General features: G+C 46.2%; 1 protein-coding gene across 5 annotated transcripts in view; it reads left to right on the forward strand.

Moving 5' to 3' along the window:
- ABLIM1 (actin binding LIM protein 1) overlaps positions 1-20,082 on the forward strand; it is a 187,725-nt gene that overhangs the window by 20,002 nt on the left and 147,641 nt on the right. For 2 of the 5 annotated variants that reach the window (XM_040992056.1, XM_040992057.1), the window contains exon 1: positions 4,722-4,756. The exons of the other annotated variants lie outside the window; for them this stretch is intronic. In XM_040992056.1, coding sequence (XP_040847990.1) covers positions 4,741-4,756 — 16 coding nt within the window. In that variant the 5' untranslated portion in view covers positions 4,722-4,740. Of the gene's footprint in view, positions 1-4,721; positions 4,757-20,082 lie in introns of those variants that run through there. 5 annotated transcript variants of the gene reach the window in all.

A 20,082-nucleotide genomic window follows, 5' to 3' on the forward strand; every position in this document is an offset into this window, starting at 1 on the left:
TTTCTTTATTTTATTTGAAAGCCACATACACACACACACACACACACACACACACACACACACACACACACACACACACACACCCCAAGGTAGTGGCTTAGTCCCTAAATGCCTGCAATAACTAGGGTTGGGCCAGGCTGAAGTCAGGTCTGGGGACTTTATCCAGGTCTCCCACATGAGTCAGGAATCCAGCTACTTGAGTCACCATTATACTGCCGTCGAGGGTGAGTATTAGCAGGAAGCTGCAATCAGGAGCAGAGGCAAGTCTCCAACCTAGGCATTCTGATATGGGATATGGGCATCCCAGGTGGTGTCTTAACTACTGCCCCAAATGCCTGCCCCTGCCCCAGGTCTTTCCATCCCAGGAGGTCTGTGAACCATGCTCTCGGAGGTCTGGAAAGCATGGGTCCCTCCTTGCTTTCAAGAGCTCACTACCTAATTGTGAGCATGAAGCCATCACTAAAGAAGAATAAACTAATCAAAGGATTTGTGTTGTTTAAATTACTGTGTGTACAGTGTGTTTTTATTCTATTTATCAGGAAAATATTTAAATAAAATGACAAATACAGACACTTACTGAGCATCTATTACATGATTACATGTCCAGCAATCTGCTAAACACTGGACATGCAGATGCCAGCATGATTCAATTTAGAGAGAGGTGGTAATGTGATTGGAAGCAGATCATGGTGGACTTCGAAATGTAGCCAAAGTCTTTTGAACTTAATTTGAGAAGTAGGTAGCTCAGACTGGAGACTATAACCGTATCAGTTCTGAATTCCCACCTCCTGAAAGTGGTGCTGGAATCTTTCTGTGGATGACCACTTAGCCTTAGTGCTTAAAAATGCTGGTTAGGATACTTCATATTGGAGTACTACCTGGATTTAGCACTCAGTCCATAGTCCTGATTCCAGCTTCCTACTAAAGCAGACGCTGTGAGACCATAATGATAACTCTAGTCATTGGATTCCTGCCATCCATGTGGGAGATCTGGATTGAATTCCCAACTTCTGGCTTCAGCCTGGAGCAAACATTGTGGGCTTTGGGGGAATATAGCCAATAGATGGGAGAACTTTCTCTCTTGTTCCTTTTCTCTCTGTTTCTCAAATAAATAAAGATAAGTGGGTAAATAAATAATATAAAATGATGAATGTATTTAAAGAGAGAAAGGACAAGTGTCAGCTTTGTGATTGTCCCCTCTCTCCTACCCCAGTCAAACTTTGAACCTCTCTCTCCCTGCTGCCCGGTGAACTCCTGGCCACTTTGCCACCTCACTACTTCCTTTTGGAATGTCCTTTTCCTCTTAGCTCCCTTTGGCCAGCACTTTTTCCCTTCCACATTTGTCAAGGTCTCCTGACTCCAGGATTCAACCCTATCCTACACCCTGTGTCTCCTCTGTCTTGAGCACCTTCCAAATTTCATGGAAAGATCTAGATGTTGGCATACTACGCCCCCCCCCCCCACTAGGTGCAAGCACCACCAGAGCAGTGGTGTCTCTAGCCAGCACGTGGCACACAGAAGGTCTTCTATAAATGTCTGAAGCAAACTCAATAGATGTAAACATTAAGCAGAAAGTAAATAAGGAACTTTCTCAAGGTTTCTTTCAGCTGAATTCTGCCAGGAAAGATTTTGCATGTTTCTTTGCCCATAATTCCGGAAGTACTGAGGGTTGAAAACCTGGACATTGGGGGCGGGAGGGGGTTCTAAAATTCCCAGGTACACTTGCTGTGAGTGACCTGTAACTAGCTCTGCAATGAGGAAGTTGGACTCTCCCAGGTTGCTTCTCTTCCAATCGTAATTTCCTTTTCGGTTGACATTTCTGCTGAAATGACATGCAGTTGAGTTTTTTGCCAAGTGTGGCTATCTACTAACAAGTTTTGCTCCCCAACAAAATGATTTCTGTCCTTCAGCCACTTGTGAGTGAATGAAAAGGCAGCAGTGAGTCAGTTTATGGGAGAGAAGAAAACAACCAATAAAATTATGATTGATGTCTGAATTGGGGAGGCCTTTCTCATCCAACTGGAATGAGGCTGGGGTAAATTCTTTGGAAATCATCTTTAGAAATGAGAATAAAATGCTCTTCTTTGTCATGAGCAGAAAATTTCATCCCCCCCTTCCCCCACGCCTTAGTTTATTTTGTTGCATTTCTTATAGCTTTGACTGTAAAGTAGAAAAATACCTACTCTTTGCTTTTGTTTTCCAAGCTCTTAACTGCCCCAAAGCAAGAAGACAAAAACAACTTGATTTTAGTCTCCCACATTCCAAAAATAACTTTTGTAATACCCTCTGGTTATCTTAAAAGTGCAGAGCGGAGGCCTTCATCCTCAAGTCCGAGTGTCTGATTATTGGGAGGGACTTTGGCCATAGGACTGTTATTTAGCAACGAAATGCTGGTGACTCATTCGGTTTGACTGTGGAGCAGGAAATTTCTTTCCATGGAAAACACGAGAGGAGGAGGAGGAGAGGAAACCTCTCCAAAGCACTCTGTAGTACTTTCCTTTAGAAAATTTGACTCCGAAAATGAACAGGCACCAGCTGCTCCTCTGCTGGCTCAGTGTCCAGAGTTTCCTGAGTGCTACGTGGTGGTTCTGTGCAATCCCAGACATTCAGGTAGCATCAGAGCTGTAGTGAGACCCTTTGGCCAGCAAACAGAACTCGGAATTAAAGTCTGTCCTGAACAAACAGCATTTATGGAACCAGAAGGCTCCTATGTGATTGGGTTCAGACTAGAGACCAGTGGTGCTTACTGTCCTATTGCAAAGGGGAGAGAGAGGGCATGAAGAGTGAGCCAGCAAGAGAGCACTGTTCCCTTAGCTTGTGGCTGAATAACATGGAAACTGGAGATGCTGATGTATTTATGCAGCAAAAGTATAGTAAAAGAAATTCACCTGCTAGGCTCTTAGCACACACTGCCCCTGTCCCCTAGGGTTGATTTTGCTTCTCCGCATCTCCTCACAGGTTCTGGGAGTGACTAGATGTGGGAGAAGGAGATGAGGGCGGTTCTAGCCTTGAACATTGGGGGCTGTCAAGGGCTTGCCTCCTCAGTGTATTTGAGTGACACCCTCCTTCAGGAATTCAGGTCCCGTGCACCCCTGGTTGCCTCATATTTATGAATGGAGGTTGGAGAAGCCGTGTAAAGACTTTCAGTGTTCAGAGTCCAGCTGGCCGCTGACTTAGGGAAAATATGACCCAACAGGGCTCCCGTGGGGGTGGCGAGTAGTGTGGATGAAGCATGTCATAGGAAAGATGGCCCAGGGGTTGGAGGGGGCTTAGCTCTTACTTACAGACTGAGACACCCACACTATTAATAGTAGAGCCGTGAGTCACAGATGCAGGAATGTCACAGCTGCTTGAGCTCTGCTACTGTTACACATCAGAAAACCAGCAAGAAGGACCTGCCCAGAGGAATAGGAAAAATTGGGCACTTTCTCCCTTCTCCCCAGTCCTCCCCAACTCCAGCACCCTATGAGTCAAAGAGGAGGCAGGCTGACCGGCTCCATTCCCTTCATCCCCCTGGCTCCTTTAGACCCAACACGTAACAACATTTGCAGTAAATACCATCTAATGCTGGCATTGCTTCCTGAGTCTGAATGAGCGTGGCCATCTGCTGCTTTCCATGAGCCGTGCGAAGTCTGCCTTTTTTTGTGTCTTACTCACCACATCTCCTACCTGGTGGATGTGTACACCGACTGGATGTGGGTGACAGGTGCTGGTATGGGGTGGGTGTGGCCCGTGAACCAGGAAGTCTGCTGCTCCCGGGAGACATCAGAAGTCAAAGGTCTCTTTAGAAGATGCCACTGCACAATCAGGTCTACAGTGGTCCCGAGGTTGAGGGGTCTGGGCCAGCCTGTTTCCCCCAACTGTGACAAGGTTCCTCCTTCTCACCCTTGTCCAAGGGACTTGTCTAGAAAATCTTATGGGCAGGGAGAAGGAAGAAGACTGATTCCTACTTAACTGGAGAAGTCAGACTTTTCTCTGAATTGAATCCTGAAAAGTCATCTTCCCAGGTTCTGTTTTATTGTCCTGGTCCCTTTCTCTTCCATATCTCCCTTTAGGTGTAGTATAGGGAGGGGACAGCAGGGCATAGCAAATGTCGTTGCTCCTTGCTTACAAGAAAATAAATTTGACATTACCACTAGCATTGTTTGCCCATTTTACCAAAGCTAATTTTATTTATTTGAGTTGCCTAAAAGAAGCTGTGAACGATTGAAAGCAACTACCACAGGAAACTCCTAAGCTAACAATTGACTCCTGAAACCAGCTCTGGCTGGGCCTGGGCCCCCTCTTTGGTAATCATTTATCAGCTCCTGGGAAGGGTCCAGAGATTTTAGCCTTTGAGCCTTTCCTTGCCCAGTCACCCCGGGCCTGGGCATGAGGAATGCAAGGTGGTGTTGGAGACCGGAGATTAGCACGTTGGAATTTTGCATTTGTTGGAGAGCAGCTGTAGCCAGTGGCTTCAGCCAGGACTGCAAGAGTCCCCTAGCAGCATAGGGCGCGGCAGGCACTCGCCAGGCCGGAGCTCAGGGCTGATTGTTGGGCGGTGCGGGTGGGAGCGCCCGCCCGGGCGGGGGCGGGATTTTAGAATCAGCCGCAGAAGCACTGGACAGGCGAAAGCGGGGCGCTCGGGCTCGTAGCCCCTGCTGCAGCACAGCCCCTAGTGCCTAGTGCTTTGCGCTTTCTACTCCAGGGCGTGTTCCTGCGGACGTCCGACAGTCCCCCACAGTGAAGGACCGGGTTACCATGGTGAAAGAGCAAGGTAATTATAAATATTGATCCGGCTAGGGGCTGCAAAAGCCGGGATGGCACAGCCAGGGCAGAGCTCAGCCACCTTGTGGGCGGTGATCAATCGCGAATCAGGCAGACATGTTCTCCGCGCGAGATCTAAGGATTACTAAGTCAGGCTGGTCTCCGCTGCACCCAGACTTCTTGATTATAAACCTTTAATTTAGAGACGGCGGCGTCCCGGGCTCGTCCTATTTCTGGAGATTTCGCACAGCTGAGCTCAGGAGGCGGGAGTGGGATAGGGTGGGGTGGGGACGTCTGCTTTGACTGTTAATGCATTTTGAATTTTCAGTTGTAAAACCTGCCTTCCCTGCCCGCCCCAGCCTCTTCCCTTACTTTCCTGTCCTGGAAAATTGATTAGGATTTTCAGTGGAAAGGTCCTTCCTACCGGGTTGGAGCTGCCTTGGGACATGCCCATGTCTAGCTGGTGCTGGACAAGCCGGGTGGTTGTAAAGGTTCCAGGTGTTCTGCCTTTGTACCCTGTCATTGCAGTCTTATCCTCACTATGCATCCAAACACCTTCAAGGAAGCTTTGGCAGGGGAGCAACCCCCACACAGGTGTACATTATTTGTGCTCTAGATGTGGCTGGGAAATTCAGGTACATCTTGCTGGCTCCTGCTCTGTTGACCTCAGTCCCCTTCTGTTTTCTAGAGGTTAACATCGTTCATGGTTCATGCATATCTTCCCACACCTTTCTCAACTGCAATTAGATGTATCAGCTGTCACACATATGACATAATGGATAAAAGTATCAAAGTGGGACCATTCTGTGCTCATTTCTCTCTGAGACTTAGATTTCTCTCTTGGTATGTCTTAAGGACCTTCACCATATGATTTTATAATGCAAATCACCATCCTTTCATTTTGCCTCTCTGGTGATCTTGGGGTTTTGGTCACGTTTTCTCACACAGGGCATGGTTTTTTCTCCCCCAAACTCAAATATTTCTCCTTTGGGGTATCTAAACTATTTTAATGACTTGTCTGTATCTACTTTCTTGTAAAAGGATCATAGGGAAATAAATCTGAGATGAAAATGCTGAACCCAAGATGACCCTTGTCTCTGGACACTCGGGTTGTGTTTTGAGATCCTGATGGCTGGATGGAGGAACAGGGTCATAGCAGCCTAACAACATTGAGGCTGCGCATGGCGTGGTTCTGCTGCATTCATTCTCTTCCTGTGTACCTTTCCTGATCACGCGCCGTGGCTTTGGTCTTGTGTTGAGCTTGTGGTAATTGACTGAAATGATTTGGTGTGAGGAATGTTCTTCTGATAATGTCTCCTCTCTTTGGGCAGTGAGAGCGGAGATGCTCAGAGCCAGTGTAGCTTCGGTTGTGACTCCTCCTTTGCATCCCTCCCCAGCTAGAATAAGATGGCCTCCGTCTCTGTCACTAATCTGGTTTGTTTCTCCAATTGGCGAGCCGTGGGAAAGAGATTACAAAAGCCATTTCTTGGTTGCTACCCCATGGGACCCATGGAAGCCCCAGACTTGCTGTATGTGGTGTGTATTCTGTATCCATCAGAGAGCCCCAGGTAGCAACGCCTTCCCTAAAGTCGCTGGCACTTCCAAAGCTTCGGTTGCCTGAATTCACCTTTGCTATGCATCAGTGGTCACCTTGTAACTGGAACACTCTGAACAGCCACAGAGAGGTCACATTCTAGCATTATCTTAACCCTTATTTGCTGATTAAAGGCTATTCCCTTGTTATTTTGAGGTCTGAGTCAGTCTGCCCTGCTGCCTCCCAGCTTTCTGATTGCCAGTGGCAGAGGAAGGTTGTTTTATCTTATATGTTTTGGCAGCTATGTTACAACTTCCTGGGAAAAAAGGGAACATCTTCGTGGCCTTTAAAATGCAAAAAAATATGGTCATAGTTCCCAAGGATAAGAAAACTTAGGGCCCAGAAATAATAAGTTATGCAAGGTCACATAGCAGATAAGTGGACCAAGCACTCATCATCAGATGTCACAGCATGTGGACATCAGCTGCTTGCTTCTCTCCCTAGCCTAGAAACCTCTCAGAGGAGGGATACTTCGCAGTCTTGTGCCTGCTCGATTGCAACTTCTTTGGTGGTCATAGTGCTTGGCCCGTTGTCCAGCTAAGATAGGAACCTGTGTCTTTCTGATTCTGAAGCTTCCTCAGTTCTTTCTGCCTCTTCTTGCTGTCAGAAAGGACCGGCTCCTTCATTTCTCCTAGAACAGAGAGGGTGCCCACCCCTGGAACCAGGAAAGGACTTTTGAGGGAGAAGTCACCTACTGGGGCCGTCAGAATGTTCATGGAGAAACAGAATCCAAAGCTAAGTTATGTTGGTGCAAAAACAGCTCTAACATCCATGCCTAGTTTGTTTTTTTTTTCCACAGTGGACACTAAAGCATTTTTTTTGTCACTAATATTGACATAAATCTATGAACTAGAGATTAAAGTATATTTTTTAAAGAACTTTTTGAAGACCTCTCCTATGTGCGAATAAAAAAGGGTTTTGGCACCAAAACAAACTTAGGATCTAATGTCTATTTCCTGGAGCTTTTGAGGTTTCCTTGCTAACTCCCCCGTGGCACTCACCATTTAGCATTCCTATATGTGGTGGTGTTTGAGAAATCAGTGGTTAGATCTCTGGTTGCAGGTAGGACAAGGGACTGAAAAGAAAGCCGGCCAGCCTGTCTTACCCACCCTGGTGTGGGATGACATCTGCCGACATCCTCTGACCTGTGTTATCTCTTCCTCTCCTGGCCAGGCATGCACTTACTTCCAGTCCTAGACACTTATTGATCCCGGAATCTTGATGGCTGTTTCTCGGATGCCTTCAAGGGCACCTTACCCTTGCTATGTCCTGTAATGAAGAGGGGTTTTTGTGGGTTTAGCCATCAATATCTGTCTGCTTGAATACAGGCTCCTCCACTTGAATTCCTTATAAGTTATTGTTGTGGAGCTGAGGTGTGTTCCAGGGAATGGTTTAGGAATACAAAAGGGACTTATTGTTTCTTAATAGACAATCCTTTACAGGTTTAAAAAGTATTTTGTTTGTTTGAAAAGTAGGGAGAAAAAGAGAAACACAGCCAGAGAGAAAGAGAAACCTTCCATCTGCTGATTTGCTCCTTGAAAGACCGCTAGTTTGGCCTTAAGTCAAGAGCCTCTGGGCTTGGAAGATCTCCCATGTGGGTGACTGGGCCATCTGCTGCTGCTTTCCCAGGCACAGTAGCAGGGAGCTATACTGAAAGCAGAGCAGCCAACATGGGGTACCACTTACACTAGCAGGGACTTAACCCACTGCATCATATCACTGGCCTCTGGGTTTTTTTTTTTTTTTTTTGAGAAAGCAACAAAAGGTAAACACTAGAGATTAATTCATATAAATACTCCTCTAATTTATATGGGAAATGCTTATGAATTGGAAACAGAAAGATTTAGCAGGGAGACAGATAGACTAACAGGCAAATGAAGTTTTACTTTGGGCATGTCATAGTTTGATCGTTTTGTTTCCCACAAGTTTTCTACCACACTGGCTAGACCAGCTTGCCTTGGGAATAGAATCAACCCAGCAGAATTCATTCCATCCCTTGGAGGAAGGAAGTTCCCTGTCCACTGGCATCAGGTGTGTAGGGACACTTGTCGTTATCATTGGTGTCAGGTGTGCAGGGACACAAGTGAGCGCACACACACATAGCGACTCATTTCTCTAGAGGAAGTCTGTTAACTTCTGTGCAATTGATACTTTGACAGATAGCCATTTGTAAGTCTCCCCCCCACCCCACACACACACTGAAGGGTGTTGAGCAGCATCTCTGGCCTCTCCCTTGCCAGGTTGCAGGGGTACTGACCACTCAAGACAGTGAGAAATGTCTCGAGATTTTGCCATATACCCATGGCTGGGGCTGGGAGAACTTGCTCCAGTTAAGAACCCCTGCTTTAGAGGACAGTGGGACCTCTAAAAGTCCTTGGCTAACATTCTCTTTAGGGTTTACTGATGTGGATTCTTCAAGCACAAAAGGTGAGAGGTAAGGAGAAGTCTTACTGGAAGCCAGCAAAGTCCCACTGCTCCTTCTGACAGCCTCCCGTGATAAGCATGTGTGTGGATCGTCCTCCTCCTTCGTGTGTCTTGTCCCCAGCTCATTTCAGTTGCTGAAAATGAGAAAATTGTGATCATTAAGGCAGACTTATCCCTAGAAAGGTCCTAACTCAGTTTCCCCTTTATGTCTCTTCTAGATTTTCCTTTCTAACTGGGAGACTGCCTATGCAGTCACCATGTCCAGCATGTTCTTTCTGCATTTCAGAAGATCCTTGGTGCTCAATGGGTTGCACAGACTTGGACAAACACAGTAGCTGCTGTTGGTGTCATTACCATCTACTGCAGAAGTCAGATAGGCTCACAAATAGCTAACAGTATATGCTGAAGAGCAGCAAAGACAGGGGGCAAGCATTTAGCCTAGTGGCTAAGACATGTGCTGCATCAGACTGTCTGGGCTCAAATCCTAGCCCGAGTTCTAGACCCCGAGTTTCTGACAATGTAGACCCTGGGAGGCATCAGTTTTTGCCACCCCATGGCAACCCTGAATTGAATTCCCTGCTCCAAATTTCTGCCAGCTTAACACCTGTTGTTGCAAATATTTGAGGAGTGAACCCAAAGATGAAGAAACTCTCTCCAGCTCTCAAAATATACATTAAGAGCAAAATTAAATCAAAAAGAAGTCAAGGAGTAGATACAGTGCTCTGGCAAGTCAAAGGCAAGAGCCTTAGCTTGCAGGTATGTTGACAAGGAAGCGCTGTCTGGGGAGATGTCTCTTACATTGGACCTGTAAAGATTGAGGATATTTGCATGTATGATAAACTGGGACGAAAAGAGAAAGACAGACCTGAGAGAACCAGTAACATTGTGACTAATGGTCTCAGTGCAGGTTGGATGCGATCAAATGATCTTCACGCTCTGAGTCCAAGTGGCTTAGTGCATTGGTTTGCTACAACTTTTCTAAGGAAATACTGCAAACTTATGGCATAAGCAGCAGAAACTTCTTGCCGCTCAGCTCTAGAAGTCAGTAATCTGAGATCAGGGTATTGATAGAGTTAGCTCCTACCGAGGGCTTCTAGAAGCTAATCACCCTGTCTCTGACCTTGTGTTCTCTTGACTTCCACATGCACACAGCTGCTTCTACAGTCCCCCTTCTCCCCCCAATCATATAATGATGCCCAGGAAGTAGATTAGGTCTCACCCTAATGACCTCATTGGGTGGTAGCTTGTGCTCAAGGTAGCTTGATTACCTTTCTAAAGATCCCCATCTCCCAGTGAGGTCACAATCTCTGGCAGGTCATCAACATAAAACTTTGTGGGGTGAGGGAGATGCAATACAACCTATTCCACACAGGTGCTATGAACATGGATAAGACTTGGGAAGGTATTGGGAAAGAGAGGAGGAACAGAAAGGAGAGCAGGGATTGGGTAGGAGAGAAAAAGTGAGTTCAGTTTCATGTATCTTGAGCGAGTATTGGGAACAAAGGACTGGGGCATGATTAGAAGTGAGTGGTCCAGGTCCCACCTGTTAGGCAGGAATCTGAGGTTTCTTAGCCAGTCTGTATAAACATGCTCTGTGCTATGAAGAAGCTAATAGTAGAAAAGAACCTGCTTTCTTCTGAAGTAATGGGAGGTTCTTCAGACATTGGTCATCATCAAGGAAGTTGACACCACACCCTTCCGGGCATAAACTACTATGTCCAGTGTCTCTGGGATTCAGAAGTAGCCCCTTCCTGCCACATCTGAAAGCCACTACAATCTTGTTTGGCAGCTTTTGAGAACAGTGGTGTCCTGTGCCTCAAATGTGACCTATGGGCTGGCACCAAAGTAATCCTCTTAGAACACTGAATCATCATAGCATTGCCCAACTCAAAAAACTAAATAAATGACAAGGTAAAGTTCAAGGCTTCCTGCTTGTCATGCAGAGTTCTCCCAAAGTCCTTAAAATATCTCCTCCCCACACCCTTAATAAACCCCATCTAAGCCAGTCCTGTATTAATTTTTAATGCTATCATTAAACCTGTCAGTGGTTGAACACGCGCTACATGGCAGGCTCTGTGTTGAGGGCTTAGCATACCCTGTCTCTAATCCTTTGGCCCTGCAAGGTCAATGGTATTCTTCCCTCCCAGAGGTGATGAAAGGAGGCTCATGGGAGTTAAGAAACATACCAGGAATCACTCAGCTAGAATGTGGAAGAGCTGAGTAAATTTTTAGTTTTTGTTTGTCTGGTGCCCAAACCTGTGTTTCTGGTATTTAAATCCCTGCCCCTCCTGCCCCCACTTTACATATTTGGTGAGTAAGGAGAGGAGGAAAGGAGAATGTTTCTGTTCCATCTTTCCTGCCCTTGTGAGAAATTCACTTATCTTGCTTCCCTGTATTTATCAAAGAAAGAGCAGACTCAAGCTCCGCTTCCTTGAATCTCCTCCCCACCCATCCCGGTGTGAATACTTCTAGAATTACTCTGTGCACCTAAATAAATCCCAGGCAAATGAAACCGACATCATCTGTGCAACTTCAGAGAATGCTCATGGATTTTTCAGCTTCACCTGCGGGCTTGGGAAACATGTTCAGAGGTGCAGGATTGGTGCGGCTGCTATCTGCTCCCCTCTTCAACCCCACTCCTCCTGAAGTGCCCCCTCCCCCCCAACAGACATGTCCCTCTCAGGCACACACACTGCCTGTGTGACGGGATCCCACTTGTGCTGCATCCTCCAGGAAGTCTGAGAACAGAAAGTTTCTCCCTGCCATGTAGGAAGACCTTGTAGAGTCATCTTTCAGGCCCTTACTTTCCTGGGCAGTAAACACTGTGAGATTCAGGGTGGATACTGAATGCTTCCCACATTGATATTAAATGCCCTGCTCCTACTGTGCTCCTGGACTTGTCTACATTCTTCATCTTTTTGTTAACTTTAAAAACTCCATAAACTTCATTTAAAAAAAAACCTGCTACTTATTTATAAAAGAGACAGACCAACAGACACACAGAGATCTACCATCTACTAGATTGCTCTCCAGCTGCCCATAATGGCCAGGACTTGGCTTAACACCAAGAACTGAATCCAAGTCTTGTGTATAGATTATAGGAACCCAGTTATTGGCACCACTGCCATTGTCTCCCAGGGTCTACATTAGCCAAAAGTGGGAGTTAGGAGCTGGAGCCAGGAATTAGACTTAGCTGCTCTGGTGTGCAACATGGGCATCTCAACAAATGTTTTAACTGCTGGACTAAGCACCTGTCTCTCCATCCTCCCCCCATCCCTAGCTTTTTAAGGGGCATAAAGGGCAAGAACATTTCCTAAGTTATAAAGGAAGTTACAGATTCAGCAACAATATACCTTTACAAATTTCAGAATCAATTGACCTGATTAATGTCTTATTTACGTAGCTCAGTTGTGACTTTTGCATCTTTAGGAAGAGGGTAGCTCCACCTCTGTCATCACTTTTCACGACAGAGGGAAAGCTGTGAGCATGAGTGGCTCTTAGTATCTCATAAATGGAAGTGCTATCCTTTCCTGGAAGGATGGCTCTCTTTCCAGTGTGTCTTCACCCTAGCAAGGACTGAGTATTTCCAAGGTAAAGGGGAAGAATTTCTCGTTTTAAAAGAGGAGCAAATTCCCCTTACCCTCTGCCACCATCTAGCAAATGTTAATCTATAAAGAAAAAAAATATATGTGCCACAAAAAGACCTAAGACAAGTGCACATGAGTAAGTTAGAAGGGTAACACTAGCCAGGATGCATCCAAAGCTTTTGGTGACAGGCTTGAAGTGAACAGTATGTGACAGTGAGCATCTAGCTGGAGAGCATACATATTCTTGGCTGCTCCCAGACGCTGGGAGGTGGTGGCTCTGCTGCTTTCCTTCGCTAATTCCTTGTCAAGTGGCCAGGAAAGAACAACCACCTGTACTGTTATCACCGAAACCTTCTCTAAACAAGAACTTGATTTTTCCAAATTCCTGCAAAAAAAGATTTACTCTGGGAGACTCACCCTATGGTAAGGACAGTCGTGACATCTGATTCATTTTGAGGAGGTGGCCCCTGTGTGTCATCATAGATATTCACAGCCCCGAGTAGGGCAACGAGGAGGATCCTATTATTATTTCCTCATATTTTGCCAAAGTCAAAATTCTGAGTGTTTTCCTGAGCCAGCATTAAAGAGCCAGAGGACTTTTCGTGATGAGTGAGTTGTGCAAAATTTCTTCCCATTGTGGTTGAGCCTGAACTGGGCACACCATGGTTGAAACTAGGCCAGCTTCCTATTCCATTGTGTGTTGGGGCTAAGGATGACTCATACAGAGAGGTATGTTTATCCCAAACTGGCAGGAGCTGTGTATTCAAGAGCAAATTTTGTGAACAGTAGGAAGAGGGAATATTTGTTATGCATGACCTCTTTTCTCTGAAACATTGTATTTGTGCTCAGACGGACTTGATTAATTCTAGTATGGCCCAGCCGGCCACGGGGAGCCCTAGGGGTGGGTTTCTGTGTCTCATTGTGGTCCAGCAGACTGACTTGTATGAATACTTGGACTTAGCTATGAAGAAGCCAGCTTTCTCAGTACTTCCAAGGGAATAATTGTCTAAGGAAGTGATTCTCAGCCTTCAGCTGCACCAGAATCTGGTGGAGGACTGGGTAAAATGCAGCTCTCTGATGCACTGCTCTCAGCAGACCTGGGTGCATCTGACTAACCCCAGGTGATGCCTGGCCTGGGAACCACACTTTAGCGTTGTATAGGTAATCCATGAGGTCCATAAATCAGATTATCAGCCATATTAGAGATCAGAATTGTTATGTAAATAGACTCTCCATTCTCTTTTGGAAGCTTTATCTTGCACAGCCCAAGTGCACCATTCTGTTCTCAAATGAAGCTGTGTGTCAGAATAGGAGATGGGGTGTGTGAAGAGTGGGAGTCCCAAGGTACCTTTTCAAGGGAGTAGGCGGGGCTCAGCTTAGCTTTGGGGCAGATGGCACCAACTCAGAGTCAAGCATAGGTGTGGCATTCTCGGGAAGTCCTGGGTGAGCTTGCTTTCTGGGTTTTCATAGACTTCGCTTGAATTCTTGGGGAAATTCATTAGTTCTCTAAGCTCATAAAGGTTAACACCCCCTCTTTAAACTTTGAGGAGTAAAATATATTATTAAAGCTCAGAGTATTTCATCCACTACCATTCGATTTTCTTATTACTTTAGTAGAGTGTATATGTTTTGTTTGAATCATGGTAAGGAAGGAATGGCTTTTAAGAGTGATATCATTTTTTTTAAAGATTTAGTTATTTTTATTGGAAAGGCAGATCAGATTTACAGAGAGAAGGAGAGACAGAAAGAAAGATCTTCTATCCGCTAGTCCATTCTCCAAATGGCCTCAATGGCCAGAGTCGAGCCAACCTGCCACCAGAAGCCAGGAGCTTCTTCTGGTCTCTCACGTGGATGCAGATCCCAAGACTTTGGGTCATCCTCAACCACTTTCCCAGGTCTTAAGCAGGGAGCTGGAAGGGAAATAGAGTAGCTGGGACAAAAAGTGGTCCCATATAGGATCTTGGCATTTGCAAGGTGAGGATTTGGCCATTGTGCCAGGCCTTAAAGGAGAAGTTTTAAGAAATATTAAAAGCAGTGAATTATAAGAAAAGGCAGACAAATTATTCCTCACTAGAATGTCTGATGGGAAGGGGGAAGAGGACTGAGGACACCCCAGAAAAATGGAAGGGGCATGGCCACCCAAGTCCTGGGAGGGTCCTGTGACATAAAGCTAGATGGGTCTCACAGACTGTTGCTCGTAGGCCAACTGGGGACCCTTCCTAAACAGCCACCAAGGAGAAGAATTTTAGTTGGACTGTATCTGCTGGACTGAATCCCAGTTGTGCTGGAAACCAAGGGAAGAACATATGTTCCTGTTTCTGCTCACCCAGAAAACACTTCTGCCATGTATCAGGGTCTCAGCCTGCAGATCAGAAATAGCAGTTGAGCCACAGCTATGGGCTCCCACCAGCACCTTCATCACATTACAGATTTACTGAGGTTTATTTTTGCAAGGCATTTTGGGAATAATCTGATACTAAGGTCTTACTTTTGTTAAGTAAGTGAGTTAGAGAGTGTTGAAAGAGGTGCAGATTGAGGAGGTTGTGAATAGAGGAGACACAGGTGACAAGAGGGGAGTATTTGTGTTATGTTGTAAATAAGTATTGGAGGGGTTCAAAGGAAGGAACAGATACTGAGTCAAGAGATTCAGAAAAGGCTTTATGGAAAAGGGGCGTTTAGGTGTTTAGGTGTTCCGTATGGTTATATTAAGGATGATGTTTGTTCCATCCATTTTTAATGTCTGTTCTGTAGCAGGTACTCACTGAATGTTGAATGAGCTAGTAAGTGAATAAATGATGTGTTTGGGTGGGGGAGATGGTCCTACTTATCTATGAGATAATCAGTGTTGATATAGAAATAAACAAAATGCATCTCTGGACCCAATTACACTTGTATATCAGCAAGGACACAATTATGAAATGTCTTAGAGAGCTGTTAAAGTAATATGGGACAGAGCAAAGAGCGATTAATCCTCCAGGTGGTAATGGCAGACTAGTTTCTGAGGAATGAACAGGAGTGCATTAGAGGATAAAGGCACTTTGAGAGAAAGGTGTTTCAGTTGGTGGAACAGAAGCTGTTTCATGCAACGCTGCAGTTCAGTTTGAAGAGGCTGTTGTTGTCCCACATAATCCAATGATCATCTCAGGATGAATATGTGAGGAATTCAGGGAACCCATTTGGTTTGGAATAATTATAACTGAGATCACGTATAGATCACTTCAGGAACAAGATGGGTGGTCTAGTGTTCTAGAGACTGGGGTGGAATGAAAGAGTCAACCTACTGCTGCATCCCAGGTCCTAGGGAGGAAGAGAGGACAATATGCCCAGCATTCTGATCCTCAAGAGCCGCTGGAAAGGGGGCCATGTTATGGGCCTTACTGTGGATTATGTTTTTGCCTGTGGACAGGCCTGGGTAGCACTGGGTAAGCCCCAGACCACAAACTGGAGAGAGTTTGGGTGAGTCATGCCCACACACATTTTGCTTGGCTCATGCAATGATTTGGTAAAGGGGAAACTGAGTTATTTGTCAAAACTTCATGTGGAAATTTTATATTTAAAATGTAAAAGGACAGTCCCTCCAGAGCTGGCAGCCCCAACCTGCATACCTTCTTTATCTAAAGATGGGGTACAGCCAAAGAGCTGGTGCTGGGGCTGCTATGGGAAGGATCACAACTGCGCCACTTTCTGGAGGTCAGAACTTTGCTTGATAGGTTCTTAACACTTGCATTTCCTTAGGCAAGCCATCTGGTGAGTCTTGTTTATCTTCAAAGTGGTAGAATGAGATAAGATGTCTGTAACAATTTGAGGCAGGGACATGTTGGCTGTCCAAGAATAGTTGCTTTAAAGTGTTGGAGTCTGACAGCCCATGGGTTCAGAAGTCTTCCTGGAGGAAGCTGTTCCGGTATCCCTTAGTAGGCCCTGCTGGCCATCCTACCAAGGCATGTCCTGCCCTGGGGGACACATCATTCAGCATTTCTAAGGCTCGGGTGCCACCCTAATGACTCCCAGCAGGTCAGTTCAGCTGAAAATTGTGCTTTGCTCTGTGGTTCTCATTCAGAGAGCTCAGCCTGAGTTGGTTTGAGACTGGTCCAACAGTAAGCTCATTCCTTCAGCTCTTGTTTTTCTCTGAGTCATAGACTTAAACAAATCTTTTATGTTTTGTCATCAGCTGAGTTGTGTTGACATCATCAAAACTGCATAACTCATAGATGCTGCTGGTGAACCCAAAGCATTTAATCAACTTTCAGTTTCACCCAAAGCCTGTTGCTATGGCAAAAAGAAAGAGGCCACCAGGCTAGTGTCAAGGGCATGAACATATGGAATATCCATTTACAGGGCACAGAGTTTGTGCAGCCACTGTGCCAGACCCCGTGTAGTAAGATGATAGCTACCTCCTAGTAGAAAAGGAAGAAGGAGGGGGATGAAGTGCTTGGACTGTGGTAAGTAGAGAGGAGAACAGGGGATTGGCAGGGAGAGTGCCTTTCCCTAAAGGGTCCAACAAGCAGGAGAGGGGACATGGAGGACACTTTGGGATGGCACAGAAGGAGCCAGATCTGTAAATAGCTGGGGAAAAGAGTGTTCTGGAAAGGGTAGTGCTTACATCTGGAGAGTCCATGTGCAGCAGGAGCTGCTGGGGAGCCCCATGCATGAACAGAGGGCTTGAGAAGCGGGGAGAGTGGGTGGACGGGTACATCTTGGTTAGTGCAGTGGCTGGGAAGGCTTCGTTGTGGAGCAGTTCACTCAGATACTGGCTTGGAAAGATCATTCTGGTTGCTATGTGGCAAAGGAATTGAACTCTTGCATTGAAAGTCTATTCTTTCAAAATATAAACTTTCTGTTTTCTCAATAATTCTGCCCCCATACCTTTCCTAAAACCTAACACTGGTAAGCAGTGACTTACTTATAGGCTTATCCAGCTGTTTCTAATTCAACCACATCTTTGGTGCTAACAGCCCCCAAAGTGGTGTGTGTGTGTGGAAACTCCTGCAGGATACATGAACTTGGTCTGCAGGTATTTCATTCACAGTTCTTGTATTTGCCTTTTAATGAACTCCTTCCCAAGAAGGCACTGAGATGGAACGATCCATGAGGACATTTGTTGGGGTACAGAGGTGTTGCTGAAGATGAGCTGTCATCCCTCAGTGGAGAGGATAGTGTGCATCAATCAGGTGTGAGATTATTGAGGGTGTGGGTGATTCTTATCTAGTTGTGTATGTATAGTGGCTCCGGCTGATTGCTATGCAAATGTTGAGAATCTGAAACTAACAGATACCTACCAAACCTGCTACTGAAAATCTGTGTCGGCAGGAAGTAGATGCATGCCTGGGACTAAGCAGGGCAAGCAGTGAAGAGTGCTAATGGGAATGGGGTTTCTTTCTGAGGTAAGAATGTTCTAAAACTACAGTGTGGGGATAGTTACACAACTCAGTAGCTGCACTAAAATACTGAAGTGTCTGACTGTGGAAGTATATCTTATGAAAGCTGTTCAAACCAAACCTGCTTGTGGCATGGCTACCATGGAAAGCTGTAAGCTGGACACTGGCTGGCGCTACATAGTGGACACCTGCTTGGGTGCTTGTTGCCAAAAATCACAGAAGATGGCTGAGCCCAAACTTCAGCCTTTGTGAGTTTGAGATGAACTGCATGAGCACAGAAATACTCCAGAGACCATGATGTTTTTATTCCTTCAGTACTCTGATCTGTCCAGGAAGCACTGAGTACTTCCTGTCTATGAACTCATCCTCCTAGGGTTCAAGGTCAGATTTGTCCCTGCTTTTATAGAAGAGGAAATTAGGGCTTAGACAAGAACAGGAACTTGCTTCAGGGTCACAGAGCTAAGAGGGCAGAGGTAGGACTGGCACCAGAACCCATGTGATCAGAGCTGGTGCGCTCTGCCCCTCTCATGACTGGAGGCCCAGCACGTTGATAGAATGCTGGGCTTCTCACTGTGCCTGCCAGGCTCACACAGAGTCCTTAGAAGCAGGCCACACTATGCTCTGATGATGTGTCTCACTTCGGGACCCCAGCCCAGGGCCCCATAAGGAGCCTTTAACATCTGGGTCCCTTAGTTTGGCTTCACGGGGCCACAGGTGTGCCATCCCTGAAAACCCACTATGGTCGTGACTCCTTATGTCCTGATGCTCCCTGCCCTCCGCCCTCCTTCCCATCCTCTGGCCTGGCTCCCTCTCACCCTCTTCTTCCCATTTAGACCCTACCCTTCATTAGAGGCCCACCAGGAGAGAATCTTCCTCCCAGAAGCAGTGTTCTGGTTTCTCTGTTCTCATCTGCCACGTGACTTCCTGCCCAGCTCTGCTCATGTTCGTACAGCCCCATTCGCTCGGTCTCTTCTCCCTGGGTCTCCCCTGTTAAATATTGTAGCTTCTTCAGGGCAGGATTTGGGATGTACAGTAGGCCTGAAGGAATTACTCCAGCTTTTCCTCAGTTCTCTGGGTCTGAGAGACCTCTGTTCAGAGGCTGCCTGACTTCCACTGCCCTGACAAACCCAAGTACTCTCACCTGCAGGCCCCTCCTCATGCCGTTCCCTCCTGTGAACACTCTTCTCTGTTACCAAGTCACCTTGTGCACATACCCCAGGGTCAAATTCCATTCCCTTTTCCCTGGAACTTTCCCCAACTCCTGCATATTTCCTTCTTGGCGTAAGTTCTGCTGCCATACCTCTCGTGGGTACTTTACCCACACCCCAACCAGACCAGCTCCCAAATGTTCATTCTCTCCAGGTGGAGGCTTCCTTAATGCTGATTCTTGGGGTCTGTGTATTCAGAGGAGGTGCTGGCATGGAGTCAAGACCTCCAGTGCTACTTGGCTGCCTGAGTCCTGAGTTCCTCCACCAATCCTGGCACAGCACAGCACAACCAGCAGGCATGTGCCAAGTCCATGTTTGTGGATTATGTCGATAAGAAGCTATTTCCCCAGTGGTGGAAGGTTGCACTTAGGAGTTTTCATGGAGGCATTTTTTTTTAACATTTGTATGTTTGAAAGACAACATCACAGAGAGAAAAGGGGAGAAATAGATAGATAGATAGATAGATAGATAGATAGATAGATAGATAGATAGATAGATAGATAAGGAATCTTCCATCATATTGTTAGCACGCCAGATGCCCACACCAATTGGAGCTAGGCCAGCTTGAAGCCAGGAACTCCGTTCTGATCTCCCACGTGGCTAACAGTGGCCCAAGCACTGGAACCATCTTGTGCTGCTCTCCCAAGGGAGCATTGGCTGGGCTCTGGATCAGAAGCAGAGTAGCTGGGACTTGCACCAATGTTTGTAAGAGATGCCAGTCGCAGGAGGTGACTTAACACACTGTGTGTGTCACAAGGCATTTAAAAAAAGAAGTCTCCTTCTCTTTCCCCATTCCCACAAGGTGTCTTCTTTTCAAGATGTAGCCTTCAGTAGGAGTTTGATAGGCTTTAGAAGATAATCTCTTCCCTCCCCCTCAAGCAGATGAACCCCTGAAATTAGGAGAAGGGCTGAACCACTTGGGTTATGTTGTCTGTGGCTGGGATGCACAGGAGAAAACCTGCCTAGGTAACAGGGTGCATGATCTACGTTTGTATTCTTGAAAAGCTTCCACCTGAACAAGCCATGTCATATGGAAGGCTTGGATAGGAGAAGGTCTGGGAGGAGGCTACAAGCCCCAGACCTTGGTTCTGGGACTTGTAGTACCACCTGACACTGTACTTATACTTTGGTTTCTCGATGGGTGTTGC

This window comes from Ochotona curzoniae, unplaced genomic scaffold (assembly GCF_017591425.1).
Source record: "Ochotona curzoniae isolate NIBS_2020 unplaced genomic scaffold, NIBS_Ocur_1.0 contig_66, whole genome shotgun sequence".
Classification (NCBI taxonomy): domain Eukaryota; kingdom Metazoa; phylum Chordata; class Mammalia; order Lagomorpha; family Ochotonidae; genus Ochotona; species Ochotona curzoniae.